The following is a 23,157-nucleotide window of genomic DNA, read 5'->3' as shown; positions in this document are numbered from 1 at the left end:
AAAAGGGTTCTGACTAGGGCTGTCAGGCGATTAAAAAAATCAATCTAATTAATTACAGGATTTGTAATTAATTAATCTAATTAATCGCATTTTAATCTCATATCTGCTAAAGGTACCCAAATAAAGAATTCGAATTCTAGGACATTACAAAATTGTATTGCATGACTAATCAATTGAATACACTAAGAAGAGAAGATCTGAAATCCACATTTTTATTTGTGAAGTGCGTTTCATAAATGAAATTTAAAAGAAAATGGTCAAGCACATCCCAGCAAACCAATTAGGCAAGGTGCATTATTCAAAAATGCAATACAAATACACTTATATAAATAAAATTCAGAAATAAATTAAGGCTGAATCTCAAATAGGCACTTAAGCAGACTCTTAATCCCGACGTGTTTAGCGTTTAAATGATAAGTCAAGCTGGAGCAGCTTCGGTGACAGGAGAATTCTTTTTTACAAAAGCTACAAATCACCGCGTTCTTGTTGATAGTCCCGTCTTCGTTCTTTTTATAAATAAACTTGCCGTTCAAAGGCCCTAGCAACGATGTGCTTGCCTCGCTCCCCTGAGTCGCGTCCAGGGTGTCTGTTGTCACCCTGCTTTGACTAGCGACGCAGGTGGGAAGTGACGAATACGTCCAGACAAGTTCCTTGGTGCTACCGTCATAGACATATTAGAGTTTAGATTCTCTGCCCGAGCCCGACCCTGCCGATATTTCCCGTCACTGTCCTCGGGCCGGGCCCTTGATCAAGCATTTGTGTGTGTGTTTTTCTAATAACTCAAAATAATGACTGTATTTCCAGCTAGAAAACGCGCATCTCTCTCCTCCTTCCAAGATGCTTGTGTCGCTGCATGGTGTTACACATGAGTGAGTGTCCTCGTGCTGAAAACGTGACTTCTCGCGCACGAGACGTCACTCCTCGAGACGCAAGAAGAAAGCAAAATATATATTTTTACTACAAAAATAATAGTAACGCACAGTGACTTGAATTAGTTACTTTAATCTGATTACTGGTTTGGAAATATCACCGCGTTAGATTACTCATTACTGAAATAGGTGGTCAGGTTAGAGTAACGCGTTACCAGCGTCACTGATTGTAAGTGCAACAAGGGGCTTGAGAACGTCAGCTATAACAACCCACGTATTAAAAAAATGTCGGGTTTAAATCGGGCTCGGGCTCATAATTACAGTTAATGGGCCGGGCCAGGCCCGGCTCAGACACAATGTGCACGGGCTCGTGTCGGGTCAGGCTTGATATTTTGGGCCCGATCTAAGCTCTAAGACATATGTCTATGGCTACCATAACATGCCACTGCCAAGTAGCCTACGGATCATTCAATGGGCCAAATTTAAAATGCTCGCGCATTGAATTGCCACTCAGAATCTCAGAATTAATTGCGTTAATTTTCATAATGCGTTAATTTGCTGTGTAATTAATTAATCTAATTAACGCGTTGATTAACTTGATGTCTTTTTCAGCTTAATTGATCATGGGAAACACATAGGAATGTCAATATTTATGACCCAGTGCATCTGGACCCCTTAATCCTCCAATTCCAATATGGCCGCTGTCCAAAAAAGCAGTTTTGGCTATAGATAGATAGATAGATAGAATTACTTTAATGATCCCAGACTGGGAAATTATATATTTATAGTATGGGCCTTACACCGCATTGTTTGCGCCAATTCATCTTCCAGCACCAGATTTGGCACAGATGTAGCTGAGGGCATACTGAAATCATTTAGCCAGGGTGCCCGAGCCAATGGTCCCTGGTCTTGGGCCCAAGATGGCGGCCAAATCCAATATGGCCACCGCCTGAAAGGGATTTGGCCATAGCTTTTGAGTCAGATGAGATACAAATACAAACTTGATGTCTATTTTACCTGTTTTGACCAAAGGAAACCCATTGGAATACTTACATTTATGATTGGGTATATCAGGACCCCCCAAATTCCCAAAATTCAATATGGCCACTGTCCGAAAAAGGGTTTTGGCTACAAATTTTTTACCAAATGCGCTACAAATGAGGATGTGGTGTCTTTTTTATGTTTATTGACCACAGGAAGTCCATTGGCATATTTATATTTATGCTTGTGTAAGTCTGGAACCTGTATTCTTTTCAAGACTGTGGTATCAAGCAAGTCCCAAGTTACTGTGATGAAAATCAAGTAAGTCAAGTCAAGTCATTGCTATTTCTCAAGCAAGTCAAGTCCAGTCATGGCTAAGGTAAAACAAGTCACAAGAAGTTCGTATGAATGTATTCTTCATATCTGTAGACACAGTAATTTTTTTTCAAACCCATGAATACAAGAATAAGATTAGATTAATATCAACCCTGGAACTGCACCATACTGCACATCCTGACAGCTGAGAATATTACTCTCAGGTATTGTTCCCCCTCCCCCTCTATAAAAGGAGGCTGAAAACACAGGACATGTCTGTTCTGTCCTGAAATTTGTGTTTCTCTTCTATAAAACACATTCTACATCTCGGGGGCAGAGCTCCGTGGGTAACAGTAGTAGAGACACAGAAACAACACCTGAGAGAGAAGATGGTCCGTCGCGGACGTGCACAAAAAGACAAGTGCACCAAATGTGTGCCGATACGGTGTCGTGTTGGGTTGTGAGCGCGCATAATGCAAGCCTACATTTAAAATAATGGCTTTGAGCGCACTGAAGATACTATATCTGAAACATACACACGCGCTTTAACCAAGACGGCGGCCAAATCCCCCAGGCATGAAATAATCTTTGAATCCAAATGTGATGATTTTTGGAGCTCCCTTCATGCTGCCTCTCCTCCTCTGATCCTGTCCGCCAAAGTGCCACTCTGGCACGCACCGCGTCATACAGTGGCAGAGAGCATAGTATCAAAAACGAAACTAGGAAAAGGAAGAAAGAAAAGCCAAGACTTTCGAGTCATCTGTGTCAAGTCTGAGTCAAGTCTCAAGTAATGAACGCCAAGTCAAAGTCAAGTCGAGTCGTTCATCGGTGTTAGTCAAGTAAGTCTCCAGTCCTCAAATTTGCGACTTGAGTCCCCCACCTCTCTTATCGGGCCAATATTTTCTCGATCCGAAATATATCGTGTATCCCTAGAAACTTTCCTTCCTGACATCCCAGACTTTACTTTCACTCTTCCAGGTTCATCTCCAGTTCCTTTTCTTTCCACTACATGCTAAAGTGGACCACAAGTTTCCACAAACGTACTGAGACTCAGAAGCAGAAGTAGGGCCAACTAACACGAGCTGTTAAGCCCACATCCTCAAACAGGAGGTGTTTGTGTGCAGGATGCAAGTGGACTAACAGGTCAAGTGAGTAGAACGCAACATGTAACACTGCGTGAAAAATCCTAAATTGTTTTGAAAAGACTGATGATTTCTAAAGCAAAGAGGCCACAGATCAGATTCTTTGACGACCTTTTCACTGTTGAAATTAGACAGTTTGAAGGCCCTATCAGTGGTAGGTGAATCAGTATCACAACTAGAGATAAATTCATCATTTCAATTTTCAACATTAAAATCAAAGAATCTATGAAGACTGTGTTAGTGATGTAATGTTGTGTTGAACTGTCTCTCTGATCCGTCAAAACAGAACACACGCTAGGATTTTAAAATGATTGTGAAATACAAATGGAAGAAACTTGACTGAGTTGTTGGAGCCAAACGTGAGAAAATTAAAGACAACAAATCTGTTGCTACTTAATGGACGTGTGTGTTTAAGTGTCCATTTTAAGATGAAGTGGATCTTAAAGAGCCATATTTATTTTTACTCTCAGTGCTGGCCCATAGGTAATGTAAAGTACAGATAACTGTGCTCTGACTGTTTCCAGTGCTCTTAATGTTCGTTGTCAAATTATTTGTCCTGTCAAAATACTTGATGATCTGCATGTAATGAAGTCAACACAAAGATCATAGACTTTCAGTTTCCTTCTTCAGTAATGAAGAAGTTTCCACCACAAACCAACCACAGAGAGCTTCACATCTCTCTGCTCTCACTGCCAACTTTAAAACTACAGAGAGTTTACTTCTGTATCACATTACTGAATTATCAAAGAAGAAAAATATATAATTGTGATAAAATACAGATAGAAACTATACCTTCAAGTAATGATGTCAAATAACTACTGCAGTACATAACAGGTCTTCTTTTCTACTAAGAATTACAATAAGGAAGGAAGTGACGTTCTGGCTGCAGAGCTGTGTGTGTTTTCTGCTTTCACACTGACCAACAGTTACTTCAGTCTCTGCGAGAAGACTGCTGCTGATTTTAAACATTATTTATATTCTTTGTGTCTTATCCGTTTTACTAAACACAGCAGCTGCAACAAGTTAATTCAATACAGTCAACTTTCTGATGAGAAGCTGAAGACTACGACAGCCATGTTGTTGGCAGAAGCTGGATGTGTGTTTATGGGTTTCATGCTGTGTTTCTCAGGTAATAATTATTATTTTTTTTTTTATCATTTTTCCTTAAAAAACAATATCTAAGTGAAAGAAATAGATGAAAGTTTTTCAGGAGTGTACAAGTGAAAGTAAGATAGAAGGCAACAACAGAATCAATGTCAGCTGGCAGGATTTTCACAAATTCTTCTTGTTATTAGCTTTTTTATGCATTACAGAATAATGGTATGATCCCTCACAATCAGACTATTCTGGACTTATTGCAGAGAATATGAACTGATACAAGACTTCAAAAAGTGTCCAGATATCTGATGATATAATCTTCTGTTAAAGGGGTTCAAGGAAGAGCAAACAGCATCTGTGCTTTAAAAGGTTCATCAGTGGATCTGCCCTGCTCAGCTGAACATCCACCTACAACCATGAAATGGTACAAAGTACAGCCAATTGGATCTACATTTAATCTGAAGAACCTCCCTGCAGATGACAGCCATGTTAAGTACATGTTGGGAGAGAACAACTTCAATCTAACAATCAAAGATCTGACAGAGAGAGATGCAAAACTTTACTGCTGCAGCAGCAAAGAGGATGCAGGAACATCCAGACAGAGTGAGCAAGGCATGATTGAGCTCCATGTTGCAGGTATGGTGACTGTCAGTAATGAATTACTTTAAGTCTGATATAAATATATGAATTCTTACTTTTCTTCCTCATCATCTCAGACCTGCAGGTGAAGGTGATTCCCTCCACAGAGGGACACACAGTAACACTGATGTGCAGCAGCAGCTGTCCTCTGACTGAAAACCCTGCAGCCTACATCTGGTACAAGAACAGAGAGTTTCTCTATGAGGACTGGTCTCCCTGGTACCAACAGCTGGTCAGCAGTGAGGAAGCAGTCACATACTCCTGTGCTATCAAAGGCTACGAGGATCTCAGAGCCCCTCAAGTCTCAGTGGGTGAGTGACAACCAGTAACTCCTTACCATGTTACCAAAACTAAACTGACCAAATGTGTTAATAAGAAATATTCCTGCACCAGAAACTTAAACTATAACATTTATGACACATGATGAAAAGTCAACTAAATTCACTAAAAACTGACACAATTTCTTTTTGTCCAGATTCTGTCACATCAGCCTGCTTCAGTGTGACCTATGCTAAAGGGAGAATGTGTTCTTATAAGCAGACATCAGAGGATGAGCCCTGCTCCATCACATATCCAACAGGTGACACTGACCATCCTCCTCCATCCCTACCTGTAATTCCTTTAAAGTGGTATTTTATCAATAGAGATCATTATATCTAGAGATATGCCAAAATAGATCATTACCAGTTACAACTGTGAAAGACACAGTCAGCAAACTGTACAGGTGTGTAGTTGAGATCAAATGATGGTCAAATTCTAAGATGTATGTAATGTAATAATGCAGCTTTAACTACTGAGTACTCATGTAATAATATAGTAATGAATTCAGAGTAGTCATGGGTCAGAAGGTGAACATGTTGAAATGTGTCGCACCTGGTTTGATCCCATCACTATATTTAATGTATACTTTGTGTTCACACTGTGGAGGACCTGCAGAAGACCCTGTTAAAGTTGCCTGAGCACCAGCACATTTGCCCTCCTTGAGGGACAAAAATGTTTTATTTTTAGTGCCTGCATGAATAGCCAACAATTTCTAAAGTCTGACCAAATTAAATTGCCCTATCATCCAAACTCTTATTACAATCAAATTCACAATGCTTTCCAGAACAAGAAATAGGGCTGTCCAGGAGGATTAAAAAAATAACAAAAAACATAACGCAAAGTGATTGTTATGCTCCCTGTTATGTGACACTGCAGCATCCAAATGTTGCGTTTTATCATTTCATAAATTATTGTCTTTATCATGTCATCACGTGAAAAAGTCTTAACTAGCTGACTGGCTCATATACTGTTTAGGCAGCAGGGTTACAGTTATGTTTTTTTAGGTCAGAGCAAAACAACCTAAACATGTCTGTGTGTGTCGCTGCACACTGTCATGTCTTTGCTTTCTTTTTATCTAGTTTTTACTTTGTTTATGCCATAATAACTACAGTTCCTCATGTTCTGTCTTTTTAACTCATCATGGTGTGAGGGTTTATTTCATAATCTATGTAATCAATTTGTTACAACTGTGATCTATATAATAGACACGGAACAAGCTAATTAATGTAAAACATATTAAATCTTCTCCCAACAGAAGTGCATGTTCAAAACACTCCTGCAGCTGAACCATTCCATGTCAGTCTGACCTGTAACACCAGCTGTCCTCAGACTGATCTTCAGACTGCCTTGAGAGTGTACGAAAGCAGTAACTCAGAGGGACAGTATGGGCTAATAAACAATATAGTTCACTACTCATCTCCGGAAAGCTTCTCCTGTGCTGTAAAAGGCCTCAAGGATCTACACTCTGCTGCAGTCTGTGAGTATAAACCAAATATGGTCGGTTGTAATTTATTGAATGGGATTTTTAAGTCAGTAAAACTAAAGTAAAACTACAGTGCAACATTTGTTACTGCCATCACTGGTTAATGCCTGTGGAAGGTGCTGCTCACTTTACTTCTAATCTGACCTGGTGACCACTCGCAGTATTGCAGATCTTATCTATGAGTTCATGTTACTGTGGCACGCTAGCACATTTTTGTCAAACATATCTTTTGTTTGCCCAGTTACTGGTGGTCAGGCACCAACAACAGGCTCAGATTCCCCAGCATGTACTTTGGGTCTACCTGCATCATGTGCCACTGCTGAGGGCTATAGTGGCACAAGTGCTTTTATTGTTGGTTAATAATATTATTGAAATTACATAGTTGTATTTTCAGAAATATATTGGGGGGTACAAATCATATTTTTCCCAGATTAGTCGGATCATGTTCCTCCAGTCCCTCCTGGGATTAACGCCAAACAGAAACTTACTACAGTGTAATACAGTTGTTATGCACTAAATACCAACCGTGAGAAAGTCATGTTTGATTATGAGACAGTCAGACATGTAATCTTAATCTGATTTTCATTACTAGGCTGCAGTTGTAGCATTAATATCTTGTTAAATGTCTGTCAGTCACTGTAAGCTCTTCCACAATAGACAAAAAACCCACTAACACCCACAAACATCTCGTTTGTACTTCAGTGGGGAAGTGTACAAAGAGCATGTATTTTTGGGTCAAGGTATTTATTGGCTCCAGCTCCCATCGGCAAAGATGTAAACATGACCCCTGTGACGATGCCATGATGGATGGAAACACTTTTTTTCCCCATACACCTCCATTCAAGCAGCACAAAGTAGGGATGCACATTTTAAATTTTTTTATGAGTGATAACCAACGCTCATTAACCGATTAATAACCGTTATTACACGGCTCTTCTTAATGCTGCAGAAAGCTCCATTCACTTGAATGGGGCTTCCCAACGTTCGACAGTCAGTTATTTTCGTATAACTCAGTTTTTCGTATAACTGTTATAGAACGGCGGTCATTATCGGGAAAATAAGTCCCTTCAGGACGGATCAGACCCCTCCGCTTCACGTCGGGGTCCGGTTCGTCCTGTCGGGACTTGTCTTTTTCCACCATTGAACAAATTTTCAGTGTGATCTCCTCAGACCGCCGCGCATCGCATCTTCTCCCTGCCATCATGGAGGGCAAAGTTTGCTGTGATGGTCCTCCATCATCTGATCCTGGATGTTTGCTTCGCAAGTGGCACTGCATTGTACTGGTACTGCTTGAATATTTCAGTGCTGTACCGCATAGTTTGCAAATAACCTCATCTCCTTTTCGGTCGAAATTGTCCCACACAGAACTCCTTTTTGCTCGCTTCATTTTTGCTGTGAAGTGGGCTGTGGCGAAAAGCACGTAAAGGCACGTGTTGCACGTGTGGCGCGCGTCGACACGCTCCCATGAGTTGATTGACAAGTAGCTACGAAAATGTTTTACCGATAGTATTAATCTATTGATCGGTCAAAGTTCCTGTTATCGGTTAACAGTTAACGGTTAAACGGTTAACCATGTGCATCCCTAGCACAAAGTTTTAAAAAGAGACTGAATTTAAAAGATACAAAAAAGTCCCCACGGTAACAATGCATTCTTTGCCATAAATGCAGTACACATGCAAAAACATCAACAAAAAAGAAAGGCAAACCTGCCAACTGGCACTGAGGAAGGAATCAACTGCCTATTTTTATCAGGGTTAAATTTTAATAAAAAGAAAGAAACCTGCATATAAGTGTATGAGCTAATTTTAGTACAACATTTTACAGAGATTGAGAGAAAGACTTAGTTGACACATACTGCTAACTGGTATTTGTCTAGAGGTTGAGTTTTATGACATGCAGCATGATTACATAGTTATAATGCTTGAGAATGTAATTGCTAATTGTAAAAATACGTTATCATCCTTAGATCACGAAGACTTTGTTCATTTTATCAAAGGATTATGGAAATTAGCAGCTGCAGGAATTCTCCCAAAAAACAATGTATGGACTCAAACAAGAGTTATTCCTCTCAATCATCACTTGACCCACTAAAAGTGTGTGTCTGTGGTGGTGTCTGTATTTGCAAAGAGCTCGCTCTCTTCCTGTTCTGTTCTTTTCTTAGTAGTTTGGGCAGTGGTGTGTTGGCCCGAGCTAATAACACCACACACAATGTGATGTTGAGACTCGATAAAAATGTAGCAACCAGATGTAGAAAGACCTGCAGGTCTGAGTCTCTGTATAGATCCAATCAATCTTATATCATTTTCGTTTGATATGAAATAAAGATAAATATCTGTGTAGAAATGCATACTAGTTTGAGAATACCAGCTATGTTTTTCTAAAATGTAAACACATAGAATTAATAAATAGTTGACATCTTCAACAAATGTAAAGAAACTTGATGTTACTTAAAGCTACCACAAGGATGCTGGCAGCCCCTGTGGACAAAAAGAAACACACTTTTCTTTTTTGTGATGTACCAACAGACTGACAACCTACTACGTTCGCTAGGCTGTGAGACTCCTTAATTCATGTTTTATAGTTTGATTTGTATGATTAAACCATCCCAATTAAGCTGGGATTCGACCACTTGACAGATATTAAGAATAATCATATCACTCATTTTCTTGCTTATGGTCTCATTTGTTTATATACGTCATATAGTGGCATCAATATTAAATTGAGACGTTTTCAAAACTGGTAAAAAGTTTCTTGTAGTACGTCTTAAGTGAACTGTCTCTTGTCTTTCATCTATATTTCAGGTGCTGAAGATAAGAAATGTTGGAGTGTGAATTATGTCAGCAGGAGAATCTGTGCTGTTCACGGCTCCTCAGTGAACATTTCAAGTGAATATTCTCATCCTGACAACCAGCAGCCCCAGTCTAAATTATGGTATAAAATAATCAGAAGTGGTACAAAGGAGACTGAAAAGCCTATTGAAGTTGCAGGTCGTGTTGAGTATGAGTATGAAAACATGAACAATCATCACATCCTGTCAATTAAAGACCTGACGAGGAATGACTCAGCAGAATACAAATTCAAGATCCAGACACACGACGAATGGAAACAGTCAGATTTTTCTGGAGTGACATTGGTTGCCACAGGTAGTTCTTTAGATTAAATACATTATTTTTGAATAGTGAATAATGGTTTCCAAACCATGTGATGTACTATCAGCAGTCAGCACACTGAAAGGCAGGTTCAATGCTCCTTTCACTCAATTCAACTGATCTATTACTCAAAATAAATGTACTGACTTTGGCTTTATTGCATCTTTTAGAAGACACTGACAAACAATCTAATTTGATGTTTAGTTATGAGACCTTGTGAGATAGTATGTCTCTTTAATATTTGCTGATCAAACTATCTTTCAGGTCTTAAAGTGACGTTCACTCCTTCTGCAGTGGTGACAGAGGGTCAGAGAGTCACACTGACCTGCAGCACCAGCTGTCCTCTGAACACAGACTACATCTGGACCTTCAACAGTCGACCTCTGAACCTGCCAGAGAACCAAAACAAACACCTGGTTCTAGACCCAGTCAGCAGTCAGCATGAAGGAAGGTACTCCTGTATGGTCAAAACTGGCAAAAGAACCATTGGCTCAAGTGAAAAAACTCTGACTGTCCAAAATGTTGAACAGGAACAAACATCAGCAGCAGCTGCAGGACTGTGTGCTGCTCTCCTGGTTTTAATACTTCTCACTGTCCTCTGGTGGATGAGGTGAGCAACACTCTGCTCTTCCTGACTAATGACATTTACACACAAACCTGGAATCACTAATTAATTTGTATATTCTCTTGTGTCACTAACCAGAAAGAAGAGAACATCCAGCCAATCTCCTCGAGCTGAACCCTCAGACAACTGGGAGCAGGTAGAGATAACAATCTAAACTATAGACCAGTGTTGTGTTTGTATACAGCGATGACCTTTTTTGGCAGAGTCAAAATGGTGGCAGAAAGTGAACGCTCAGCAGTAGCTTCTAGCTAGCCGTGTCAGGTGTGAGCACCTGAATCATCTTCTATTAATCAAGTGCCTCTCTTTAGCTTTTCTCTTCACTTGCACCTGCTCATGTTCCTAATAAACTGTTCCATGCTTTCCCTCAGATTTTTATATAATTTTATCTTTACTCGATCGCCACATAAAGACATACTGCTATTACACTCTATGACATCTGCTTGTTGTGTGAGCAATCTTGGACATAAACTTTTGTTAACTACAAACCAGATTCACTGATTACAATAAATAAACATTTATACAATATATTAAGATAATATCAGGCTCTTGTAATTCATTGACCAGTCATGACCTTCAATATTAACAGAAGTTAACATGTTGGTTAGAGTATTTTGTTTGCACAATTAAAATAAAACTTAGAACAAAAAAAACCTTGAGGGTAAAACATTTACAAGACACCAAATATTTGCAAATATACCAGAAAATGCCTCAGACAACATTCATCAATTGAGTTCTAGTTGCATTTTATAATCATCTGATAGGAGAATCAGCCAAACATTTTCAATCAGTATGATGTAAGTAAAATGATTTTTCTCGTCTCCTCAGCCAAACCCTGATTCCGTGTATGAAAACATCTCACCTCCATCAGCAGAGCAGGATGACCATCACTACATGAGACTCCACTTCTCTAAGAACCACACAGAAGATCTCTACTCCACCCTCCATCAAGCAGCTTCCAACTGAATTAATGTTGGCTGAAATTGTATTTTGCGATTAGAGCCTGACCAATATATCGGTCAATATTATCCCATCATAGATATATCTGGAATATATTGATATCCACCTATATGTTAGGGGTGGTGAAAAAAGTCGATTATTGATTAATCGCGATTATGATATTGACGATTATGATTCGATTATTAAATTTCCAAAAATCGATAAAAAAAAAAAAAAAATTTTTTTTTTTTTAAAATAGTAATACAAACTGGCGTCCTCCTCTTACTGGCTTCCGCTACATGGTCCACAGTCTGGAGCCAAGATATGTTATTCCATCCCGGAGCTTTTTCACACTTAAATCGATTCCAAATCTTTACAAGGAGACAAACCTTTCCGTGCAAGTGTCCCTCAACTCTGCTCACAGGGTAGCAATAACGTGTGATGCCTGGACATCCAGAGCAACAGTCTGCGTGACCGTTACAGCTCATTATGTCAGCAGTTAATGGAAGCTAATGTCCTACGTACTTCAGACGAAAGCTATGGATGATAGCCACACAAGAACAAATATGTGTGAGTTTCTCAAAGCAATGGCAGACGAGTGGGGAATAGAGAAACACGCCCTGGTTCTCGTCACCAACAATGCTTCTAACATGAGTCCGGCTGCTGAGCTTGGCAGCTTTCTTTTAACAGTGAAAGACTACATTTAACACAAATTAAAAAATAATAATTTTGATATTACAGTTACACTATACAATATTGAAGGTGCTGTGAGGTGTTACTCAAAAGATAAGTAAAATAATTCAGCAGCTGACTGATGTTAAATGGAAGATCAATAATCGTTAATAATTGAAAATCGAATCGATAATCGTTAATAATCGAAAATCGATTTGTAATCGAATCGAGACTTCAATAATCGGAATCGAATCGAATCGGGAAATTGGGCCGATTAACCACCCCTACTATATGTTAACCAAAATGTCCATTAGGAAGCTTTTCACGCAACATAATACAAAATAAAAGGCCCTGGTGTGATTCATGATTAAGTGTCTATTTATTGAGAATAGAGAATAGATGTTGTAAGAATAGATTCCATATGTTACAAGCAAACAGGCCACGGGTCAGATTCTTAGACGACCTTTTCACTATTGAAATTTGACAGTTTGAAAGCCCCATTACTGTTGGAAAGATTCCTCTTTTGACTGATGTCAGACTGACCTGTCACACCAGCCAGTGGCGCCGCCAGGATTCAATTTCAAAGTACGCACAGAAACGGCAAATGCAACAAATGGAAAAATACTTTTTTAAGACAAAATCTGACTGGGCTGGTTTTACAATAAACTTAAAGGCCATGTCATTCACCACTGAAAAGCTCTGTTTCAACACTGCTCTGCCTCCAAAAAGATGACATCAATCCAGTTTGCAGTGCCATCTTTGTGCCACAAAGTGTAAACTAATATTTTGCGTCTTGTCTCCTCTTCAGCTAAACCCTGATCCTTTGTATGGAAACGTCTCAGCTCAACCAGCAGAGCAGGAGGATCTTCACTATAGCAGTCCAGTACACCTCTCTGAGACAGTTCCTCTGTACTCCACCATCCAACCACATCAGCCCAAAGAACAGGAGAACACCACTTATGCTGTTGTCAACTTCAGATCCAACACGACCCCTGAGTGAGCACCTCTTAGTATCACAGCTGCTTCAGGATCTACTGAGTGCCTTTCTTCATCTTAGTCAATGGTACAACCACAGCGATGTGTTGTGAGCACCGTTTCTGCTTGATGAGCCAGACTTTTTACTACTGCAGGTCTGGATGCCCTGAAAGTGTTGAGCATCACAAGCAAAAGCTCATCAAAAAGCAGAGTGTTTCTGAAGACCATAAAAAAACATACAGCAAAGACACATGTGTAAAATGCTGCCTCAGTGACACTGTCAGGACGCTGTGAGGTCAGAGGTCATTGTGAGAGCATGGGCCAGAACATCAGTACAGGCCCTAAAAAAACTAGCTTTCTCTTAAATTGTGAATTGGCAATGTCCTCTGGCAATGTCAACACAATTATTGTATCAAGCAGCAAAGCCATTATTTAGGCTACAGCTTTTATATAGTGCCGTTTAAACCTGAAGGTGTTTTACTCCCCAATAACACAGGAGAATAATCTGTATCTATATAAAGGTGGTGTAGCTTTTTATAGTTTTTCATAGTGATGCTTTTTTTAAACTACCGGTGTAATCCTGACACAATGTAAATCGAAATAAAATGAGACAGAAATTCACACTTTTCCTTTACTTTTTTGCCAACTCACAACATCCAACATCAGATCAGACTGAACACACTGTTGCACAGTCATTGTGGTGTCAAAGATGTGTGTACCAGGAAGCACAGTCATGTGGGTTTTTATATATTTGGAAATCTGCGTGGAAAGTGGCGTAAGTACATTTTTCGTCTGTATGCATGGTTTATACATTAACATTCTTAACAGCTGTATTCAGTTACTGCGTGGCATGATTTTGCACTTTATGTTAACTTTTAGCTGCAATGTTCTAAGAGATGCACGAGGACTACTTTTAACGTCCCCTGGATTTTAGATGTTTTGTGGATTGTTGCAGGACAAGGCGCGTTATTTTGTCAGACTTAACTTAAAAAAAAGAAGCTGAAAATGTTGATGGAATTTTGAATCATGTATCCTGTCAAGCTCTTTATGATGAATCTTTAAAAAGAGATCTTATGCATCTCCTCATCAGATTCGAGAATTCTAGCAGCTGGAACGCAAAAAGCAGCAGCAGTATGCAACAAATTGTTTTATAGACACATTCCATGATCTGAAGCAAAAAAGGCAACACATATGTTCCTCACTGATCATGTCACAGATCAGATTCTTTGATGACCTTTCCACTGTTGATTGGACTGGACAGTTTAAGCCCCATCAGTGGCAGGTGAATCAGTGTCTCAACCAGGGTGAAAATTTCATGGCGGCCACAGTGGCCATGGGGCAGTTCGTACAGGTGGAGTCTCATCATCACATCGATGATCTCACATGTAAGCATGAGTCTCTTAAACAGCAGCAGCATCTCAAAACAGAAGAACGACACTAACAGCACAGCAAGCGAGCTATGTGGTAGGATTTAGTTCGGTAAAGTTGGAAATATATTCACAGATTGGAAATTCCCAGATCAATAACACATAAGCGAAACATTTTTAAAACACAAACAATGACTCTTTCCTACCGTAGTAAGGTAGACAACGAGCTACAACCGTATTTTCAACAAAACAAGCGCTCCTCCAGGCTGGACAAATAACACTGGTCTCTATGGTCAGCCGTCTGTGAGACCAGAGCGCAGGGGCGGTCAACAAAGTGAAACACCGAAAAGAGATACTACAAAGAATATTCAGTAACTTCAGTATTATTCAGTGTAATGTCAACAAAATCACGGGACGGGAAGAGGGGGAGTCTCACACTTTTGTTGCACCAGGGTTTCCCCTAGGCCCGGGCTGTAACAGTCACCAAAATCACCTAACCCTAACCCTTAGGGGTGTACCAAAATATTTATATTGACTACGATATATCGCGATATGTGCGTGTGTGTGTGTGTGTTTAGAAGAGTCACTGTGCAGTATACACTTTGTTTTACTTGGCTGTCATTCATGTGAAATTGACAATATTTTGTAATTGCTGTGAAATGGATTCAGTGCAGTCAATAAATTCTGAGTTTCTTCAGTGACACAAATATCGTGATGTATCATGGATGAAATTTGTTGCGTGATATTATCGTTATCGATAGTATCGTATCGCGAAGTACCTGGTGATACCCAGCCCTACTAACCCTAACTCTACTTTAAAAAAAAAAATGTTTTCTAATGTAACATTAACTTGATGTTGGTATTAAAAAATGTTTTAATACATAGTCCATGTCTTATTATAAATTAGGACATTATGGTTTCAATCTGAAAGGTAAAAACCATTGAATTTTACTCAATGGCCTTTGTGCCGGGGCGGCTGTAGCTCAGTGGGTAGAGCAAGTCAGCTAGTGATCGGAAGGTTGCTGGTTTAAATCCCAGCTCTGGGCTGAGCTGAGCTGCATGTCGGAGTGTCCTTGAGCAAGATACTGAACCCCAAATTGCTCCTGACGTGCAGTTGGCACCTTGCATGGCAGCCTCTGCCATCAGTGAGGGCCCTGCGATGAGCTGGCGTCTTGTCCAAGGTGTACCCTGCCCTCACCCAGAGACAGCTGGGATTGGCCTCAGCAAAAAGCCCAGCGACCCCATGAAAGGGATAAAGCGATTACAGACAATGTATGGATGGATGGCCTTTGAGCCCTGTCATCTGGCCTTGATGGCCCTAAGAAAGAAAAAAAAATAAAAATACTGAAGGTGCTGTGTTTTTTACTAAAATGACGAAAATTCCAACCAATAAATTAACCATTTAAGCTTTCAACATTAAAATTATAGAATCTAAGCAGACTGTGTCTGTAATGTAATGTTGCGTTGAAATGTCTTTACTACTGTCTGTCGAAACAGTAACATAGTTCGAGCTGAGTGTAAGAAAATAATAACGAAAGAAATCTTTTGCTTCTTAGTGAAAAAGTTTGTGTAAGTGTGCTTTTTACATCTATATTTTTTTACTCTCATTGGCTGGCCACAGGTAATCAATAGCAATAGCTACTATGACAGAAAGACTCATTGCAGCACTATGTGACTGTTTGACTGCAGTCATCAAAAAGCTCATAGTCACTGTGACTGCAACTTCCTCTTCAGTGATGACCTTTCCATGAACCTACCACAGACAGCTTCGCATCACTCTGTTCTCACGCGGCAAACTCCATAAAAACATTTTGTTGAAAACATAATTAAAAAATGTCCAGCTGCTCATGGGTACAGGAAAAACAAACTATTATGATGATTGTGATGAAATACAGACAGAAACAATACCCTCAAGTTAAATTAAAACGAAATATAAAGGCAAATAACTGCTGTATTACATAGATTCTTCATTAGAGGTCTCTTTGTACTAAGAGTACTGGAGAAAGGAAGTGACGTTCTGATGTTAGAGCTGCATGCAGTTACCTTCCTCAAACTGACCAACAGATTATTCTGTTCTTGTAAGAAGACTGCTGTCTGTTTTGTTAGTTTTCATAGACATAGCAGATCTGATGAGAAGCTGAAGACCGCGACAGCCATGTTGCTGGCAGAAGCTGGATGTGTGTTTGTGGGTTTCATGCTGTGTTTCTCAGGTAGGAATAATTGTTTTTACTCCTTATATAACTATATTTAAGTGAAAACTGTAGATTAAAATTGTCCAGGATTGTAGAAGTACGAGTAAACCATAAAAAAAAGACATATATACATATAACTGTGTCCAGATATCTGATAATTTAATCTTCTGTTAAAGGGGTTCAGGGACGAGCAAATAGCATCTGTGCTTTAAAAGGTTCATCAGTGGATCTGCCCTGCTCAGCTGAACATCCACCTACAACCATGAAATGGTACACTGTACAACCGACTGGATCTACATTTAATCTGAAGAACCTCCCTGCAGATGACAGCCACGTTAAGTACATGTTGGGAGACAGTAACTTCAATCTAACAATCAAAGATCTGACAGAGAGAGATGCAAAGCTTTACTGCTGCAGCAGCAAAGAGGATGCAGAAAAACCCAGACAGAGTGAGCAAGGCATGATTGAGCTCCGTGTTGCAGGTACGGTGACCGTCAGTAATGAATTACTTTTAGTCTGATATAAATATATGAATTCTTACTTTTCCTCCTCATCATCTCAGACCTGCAGGTGAAGGTGATTCCCTCCACAGAGGGACACACAGTAACACTGATGTGCAGCAGCAGCTGTCCTCTGACTGAAAACCCTGCAGCCTACATCTGGTACAAGAACAGAGAGTTTCTCTATCAGCACTCGCGGCAAACTCCTCATCGCTGCTGTCACTCACGGTGGCGTACATTTGTTTCTCCATCCCCCTGATAATTTTGCGGGACACTCTCTCGTGGCATGCCCGTTTGCTGATAACTTATTCCCGCATGTTTATCTCAGGCTTCTCGCTCGCCTTCGTCCTCCCTCCAGCAGGCAGCCTGGCCGTGTTGCTGTCCTCCTCGGACAGCTCCGTTTTATTTTATCGCCAATCTCTCACTCTCTTGGGGTCGACAGAGAAACGGCGGCTGCTTCTCCCGACTTTTCCTCTGCATATTTTACGGCAGAAAGTTTGAATTTCAAGCCGTACTTTTTATTTTTTTTGCTCCAGCTCTGACAATAACTATGTTGCCATGGAGATGGATACACAGACATGGCGGAGTAATATTTTGAGTAATGAGTCAGGCGTGCTGTCATGCTGATTTGAGCACGGTCAAAATGTCTTGTTGACCAATCAGATTGCTTGGTCAAAACTACTTGTTGTATAATGTAACTTATAGAATGTGATCTTTGAGTCAGGAAAAAAGTAAAACTACAGTGCTACATTTGTTACTGCCATTACTGGTTAATGCCCCTGGAAGGTGCTGCTCACTAGGGGAGGGAAAAACAATCGATTCTTAGATTAATCACGAGTCGGATGTGGGTGATTCCGAATCGATTCACAAATGTCAGAAATAGATTTTCTACATGCTAATTGACAACGTAATGTTGACGGAACACAAGAGGCGGAACTAGGCAGTGCAGAAGTGCAGCGCCTGGACAATCGCCGGCGTGCACACAACAAAAAACATGGGAATGTCGTGAATGTCTGTACTAACAAACAACTCATGGGTGGAACAGTCCGTGGCATTTGTTCAAGCCGAGCAGCTCGTGAGCAGCGTGGAGACCGCTGTTGGCTGTTAGCTGTGGCGTTGAGTGCACAGTGTCCGGGTTAACTTGTAACACCTGTAACTATCGAGGAATTTCCGTCACTCCGCGGTGCGTTCAAATGGTTACTTAAAGCCATCGTTCCCAGCCACATACATCGTTAATAAGCTGAATCCAAGTCAATGTGAAAACTGTACACTGTCATACAGCCAACACAGTATGTTGAGATCCGGCCCGAACTCAGCGTGAGGTCAGTCAGTTGTGGCAAAGCGTGAGACGTCAAGATCAACCTGTGATACAAACACCTGGAGCGACCGTCGACCAGCTGCAGCTGTATTAATGTACGACATGTATGCTGCTACAGGAACACTTTTCTTTTCCTTTTGGTTCTTTGTTAAACTGGATGTTGCTAGCAAATGTAACCTTCCAGTTGACTTGCCACATTTCTTTAATTTGTTTTATTAATTAAATATATTGTAAGTAAATTAAGTATGGATCATTAAAAATACTTTGCCTTCAAAGTACCAAGTAGTCACACAGTGAAAAAAAGTATGAAGTGATTAGCAAACTTTAATTATCATTAATCTTTTTAAATCATGCATGGAAATGTGCATGAAAAAAATGTTGCATCGAGATGCATCGAGAATCGATTTAGAATCGAATCGTTGACCTCTGAAGCGGATCGTGAGGTGCCAAGAGATTCCCACCCCTACTGCTCACCCTTGATTCTAATCTGTCCCAGTGGCCACTTCCAGTATTGCAGATCTAATCTATTAGTTAATGTTAGTGTGGCACACTAGCACAATTCTGTCTAACATATCTTTTGTTTGTCCAGTCACTGGTGGTCAAGCACCAACGACAGGCTCAGATTCCCCAACATGCACTTTGGGTCTACCTGCATCATGTGCCACTGCTGAGGGCTATAGTGGCACATGATGCATTTATTGTCAGTTAATAATAATATTGAAATTACATGTTGTGTTTTCAGAAATATATTGGGGGGTACAAATCATATTTTTCCCAGATTAGTCGGATCATGTTCCTCCAGTCCCTCCTGGGATTAACGCCAAACAGAAACTGACTACAGTGTAATACAGTTGTTATGCACTAAGCACCAGCTGTGAGAAGTCATTTTTGATTTTGAGACAGTCAGACATGTCATCTTAATCTGATTTTCATTTCTAGGCTGCAGTTGTAGCATAAATATCTTATATGTCTGTCTGTCAGTCAGTGTTAGCTCTTCCACAATAGACAAAAAACCCACTAACACCCGCGAACATCTTGATTGGACTTTCGCGGGGAAGTGTACAAAGAGCATGTATTCTTGGGTCAAGGTATTTATTGGCTCCAGCTCCCATCGGCAAAGATGTAAACATGACCCCTGTGACGATGCCATGATGGATGGAAGTGCTTTTTTTCCCCATTCAAGCAGCACTCGAACATTTTTCAACACATTCTTGGCCATAAATGCAGTACAAAGGCAAAAACAACACAAAAAAGAAAGGCAAACCTGCCAACTTACAATCAGGAAGGAACAAACTGCCTACTTTTATCAGGGTTAAATTAAAAAAATAATAATTATTAAAAATATTAAAGAAAAAAGAAACCTGCATATAAGTGTATGAGCTAATTTTGGTGCAAAATGTTACGGGGATTGAGAGAGACTTAGTTGACACATACTGCAAACTGGTATTAGAGGTTCAGTTTTATGACATGCAGCATGATTACATAGTAAAAATGCTTGAGTAATAATGTAGCAACCAGATGTAGAAAGACCTGCAGGTCTGTGTTTCTGTATAGATCCAATCAATCTTATATCATTTTTGTTAGACATGAAATAAAGATAAATATTTGTTTAAAAAAGATTTATAAAACATACAAGTTTGAGACTGCCAGGTATGTTTGTCTAAAATGTGGACACATAGAAAAACTAAATAGTTAACATCTTCTTCAACAGATGAATTTAGTGTAAATACAATTTAAAGAAACTTGATGTTACTTAAAGCTACTACAAGGATGCTGGCGGCCCCTGTGGACAAAAAGAAACAAACTCTTTTTGAGCTATGTACCAACAGATTCAAAAGCTACTACGTTCCCTAGGCTGTGAAACTCCTTAAGTCATGTTTTATAGTTTGATTTGTATGATTAAACCATCCATTTAAGCTGGAAATCGACCCCTCGACAGGCATGAAGAATAATCAAATCAATTACAGAAACAGTTAATCTTCTTGCTTATGGTCTCATTTGTTTATATACGTCATATGGTGGCATCAATCTTAAATTGAGACTTTTTCATAACTGGTAAAGTTTCTTGTAGTACATTTAAAGCAAACTGTCTCTTGTCTTTCATCTATATTTCAGGTGCTGAGGATAAGAACTGTTGGAGTGTGAATTATGTCAGCAGGAGAATCTGTGCTGTTCACGGCTCCTCAGTGAACATTTCAAGTGAATATTCTCATACTGACAACCAGCAGCCCCAGTCTAAATTATGGTATAAAATAATCAGAAGTGGTAAGAAGGAGACTGAAAAGCCTATTGAAGTTGCAGGTCCTGTTGAGTACCATGAAAACATGAACAATCATCACATCCTGTCAATTAAAGACCTGACGAGGAATGACTCAGCAGAATACAAATTCAAGATCCAGACACAGGACGGATGGAAACAGTCAGATTTTTCTGGAGTGACGTTGGTTGTCACAGGTAGTTCTTTAGATTTAATATATTATTTTTGAATACGGAATTATTGATTCCAACCCATGTGATGTACTATCAGCAGTCAGCACACTGAAAGGCTGGTTCAATGCTCCTTTCACTCAATTCAGTTCATGTATTTATCAAAATAAATGTACTGACTTTGGCTTTATGGCTTTTTTAGAAGACACTGACAAACAATCTAGTTGATGGATAGTTAAGGGACCTTGTGAGATAGTATGTCTCTTTCACATTTGCTGATCAAACTATCTTTCAGATCTTAAAGTGACGTTCACTCCCTCTGCAGTGGTGACAGAGGGTCAGAGAGTCACACTGACCTGCCGCACCAGCTGTCCTCTGAACACAGACTACATCTGGACCTTCAACAGTCGACCTCTGAACCTGCCAGAGAGCCAAAACAAACACCTGGTTCTAGACCCAGTCAGCAGTCAGCATGAAGGAAGGTACTCCTGTAAGGTCAAAACTGGCAGAAGAACCATTGGCTCAGCTGAAAAAACTCTGACTGTCCAAAATACTAAAGGGAAACAAACATCAGCAGCAGCTGCAGGAGTGTGTGCTGCTCTCCTGGTTTTACTACTTCTCACTGTCCTCTGGTGGATGAGGTGAGCAACACTGTGCTGTTCCTGACTAATGACATTTACACACAATCCCGGAATCACTAATTAATTTGTATATTCTCTTGTGTCACTAACCAGAAAGAAGAGAACATCCACCCAATCTCCTCGAACTGAACCCTCAGACAACTCGGAGGAGGTAGAGAAAACAATCTAAACTATAGACAAGAGTTGTGTTTGTATACAGTGATGACATTTTTTTTGGCACAGTCAAAAAGGTGGCAGAAAGTGACAGCTCAGCAGTAGCTTCTAGCGAGCCGTGTCAGGTGTGAGCACCTGAATCATCTTCTATTAATCATGTAGCCTCTCTTTAGTTTTTCTCTTCACTTGCACCTGGTCATGTTCCTAATAAACTGTTCTATGCTTTCCCTCAGATTTTTATATAATTTATATAAAAAATTTTAACGCGTGATTAATGCTCAGTATTTAAAAAAAAGAAACGCGCATTGTTTGATTTACGGCCATCAGTGGCACCTGTAGTCTTGATCCAGAGGGCGGCAGAAGAATAAGAAAGGGAATCAGAGGAAGAAGAAGCAGGGTTGGCATTCGGGAAAAACACGGTGGACTGAAAAGCGAAAGTGAAAGGAAATGGAGAAAGGACTTATGAACGGCAAATTCACTTTCAAAACACTGCCAGATGGTTCGGTCCATGTTTTGATCCCATTTAGGGTGAGGGGATATTTTTGGAGCCTTTTATTTTCCTGCATAATTTGAAGTGTTGAATAAACATTTTCATAAAGCAAGCATATTTGCCCTTTCTTATGTTGTTAAAAGTATTAAGAACATGAACAAAATACATTAAGGTACATTTAGAACAGAAACAAATGTGCCAAAAAATGTGCGATTAATATGCGATTAATCGCGAGTTAACTGTGGACAAAATGTGATTAATCGCAATTAAAAAAATTAATCGCTTGACAGCCCTCTTAATATATTGTATAAACGTTTATTTGTGGTAGTCAGTGCATCTGAATTGTAGTTAACAAAAGTTTATGTCCAAGATTGCTCACACAACAAGCAGATGTCAAGGAGTGTAACAGAAGTATGTCTTTATGTGGCTATCGACTCAAGACACCAAACATTTGCAAAATATACCTGAAAATTCTTCAGACAACATTCATCCATTGAGTTCTAAAAAAAAAAGATTTTTCTCGTCTCCTCAGCCAAACCCTGATTCTTGTGTATGAAAACATCTCAGCTCCATCAGCAGAGCAGGATGACCATCACTACATGAGACTCCACTTCTCTCAGAACCACACAGATGATCTCTACTCCACCATCCATCAAGCAGCTTCCAACTGAACTACAGTTTGTTGTCATTGTATTTTGCAGTTAGAGCCTGACCAATATATCAGTCGATATTAACCTATCATGGATATATCTGGGATATATTGATATCCACCTATATGTTATCCAAAATGTCCATTACAAAACTTTCTACGCAACATAATGCAGAATAAAAGGCCCTGGTGTGATTCATGATTAAGTGTTGTTT

The 23,157-nt window shown here is 39.8% G+C and overlaps 2 protein-coding genes across 10 annotated transcripts in view; one reads left to right on the top strand and one right to left on the bottom strand.

Annotated features, from left to right (window-relative positions):
- Positions 1 to 23,157, bottom strand: part of LOC115586975 (platelet-derived growth factor subunit A-like) — a 135,154-nt gene that overhangs the window by 101,249 nt on the left and 10,748 nt on the right. The window lies entirely within an intron of this gene.
- On the top strand, positions 4,255 to 23,144 carry LOC115586972 (B-cell receptor CD22-like). Its single transcript, XM_030426485.1, has 9 exons — positions 4,255 to 4,436; positions 4,736 to 5,041; positions 5,122 to 5,355; positions 5,520 to 5,624; positions 6,621 to 6,842; positions 20,698 to 21,036; positions 21,305 to 21,650; positions 21,744 to 21,801; positions 22,826 to 23,144. Exons 1-9 carry the CDS (start codon positions 4,382 to 4,384, stop codon positions 22,847 to 22,849), a joined length of 1,689 nt encoding a protein of 562 aa, XP_030282345.1. The 5' UTR covers positions 4,255 to 4,381; the 3' UTR covers positions 22,850 to 23,144.

The sequence above is a fragment of the Sparus aurata genome, chromosome 1 (genome assembly GCF_900880675.1).
Source record: "Sparus aurata chromosome 1, fSpaAur1.1, whole genome shotgun sequence".
Lineage (NCBI taxonomy): Eukaryota > Metazoa > Chordata > Actinopteri > Spariformes > Sparidae > Sparus > Sparus aurata.
The sequence above is the reverse complement of the archived record's forward strand: the minus strand, read 5'-3'. Positions and strand labels throughout refer to the sequence as shown.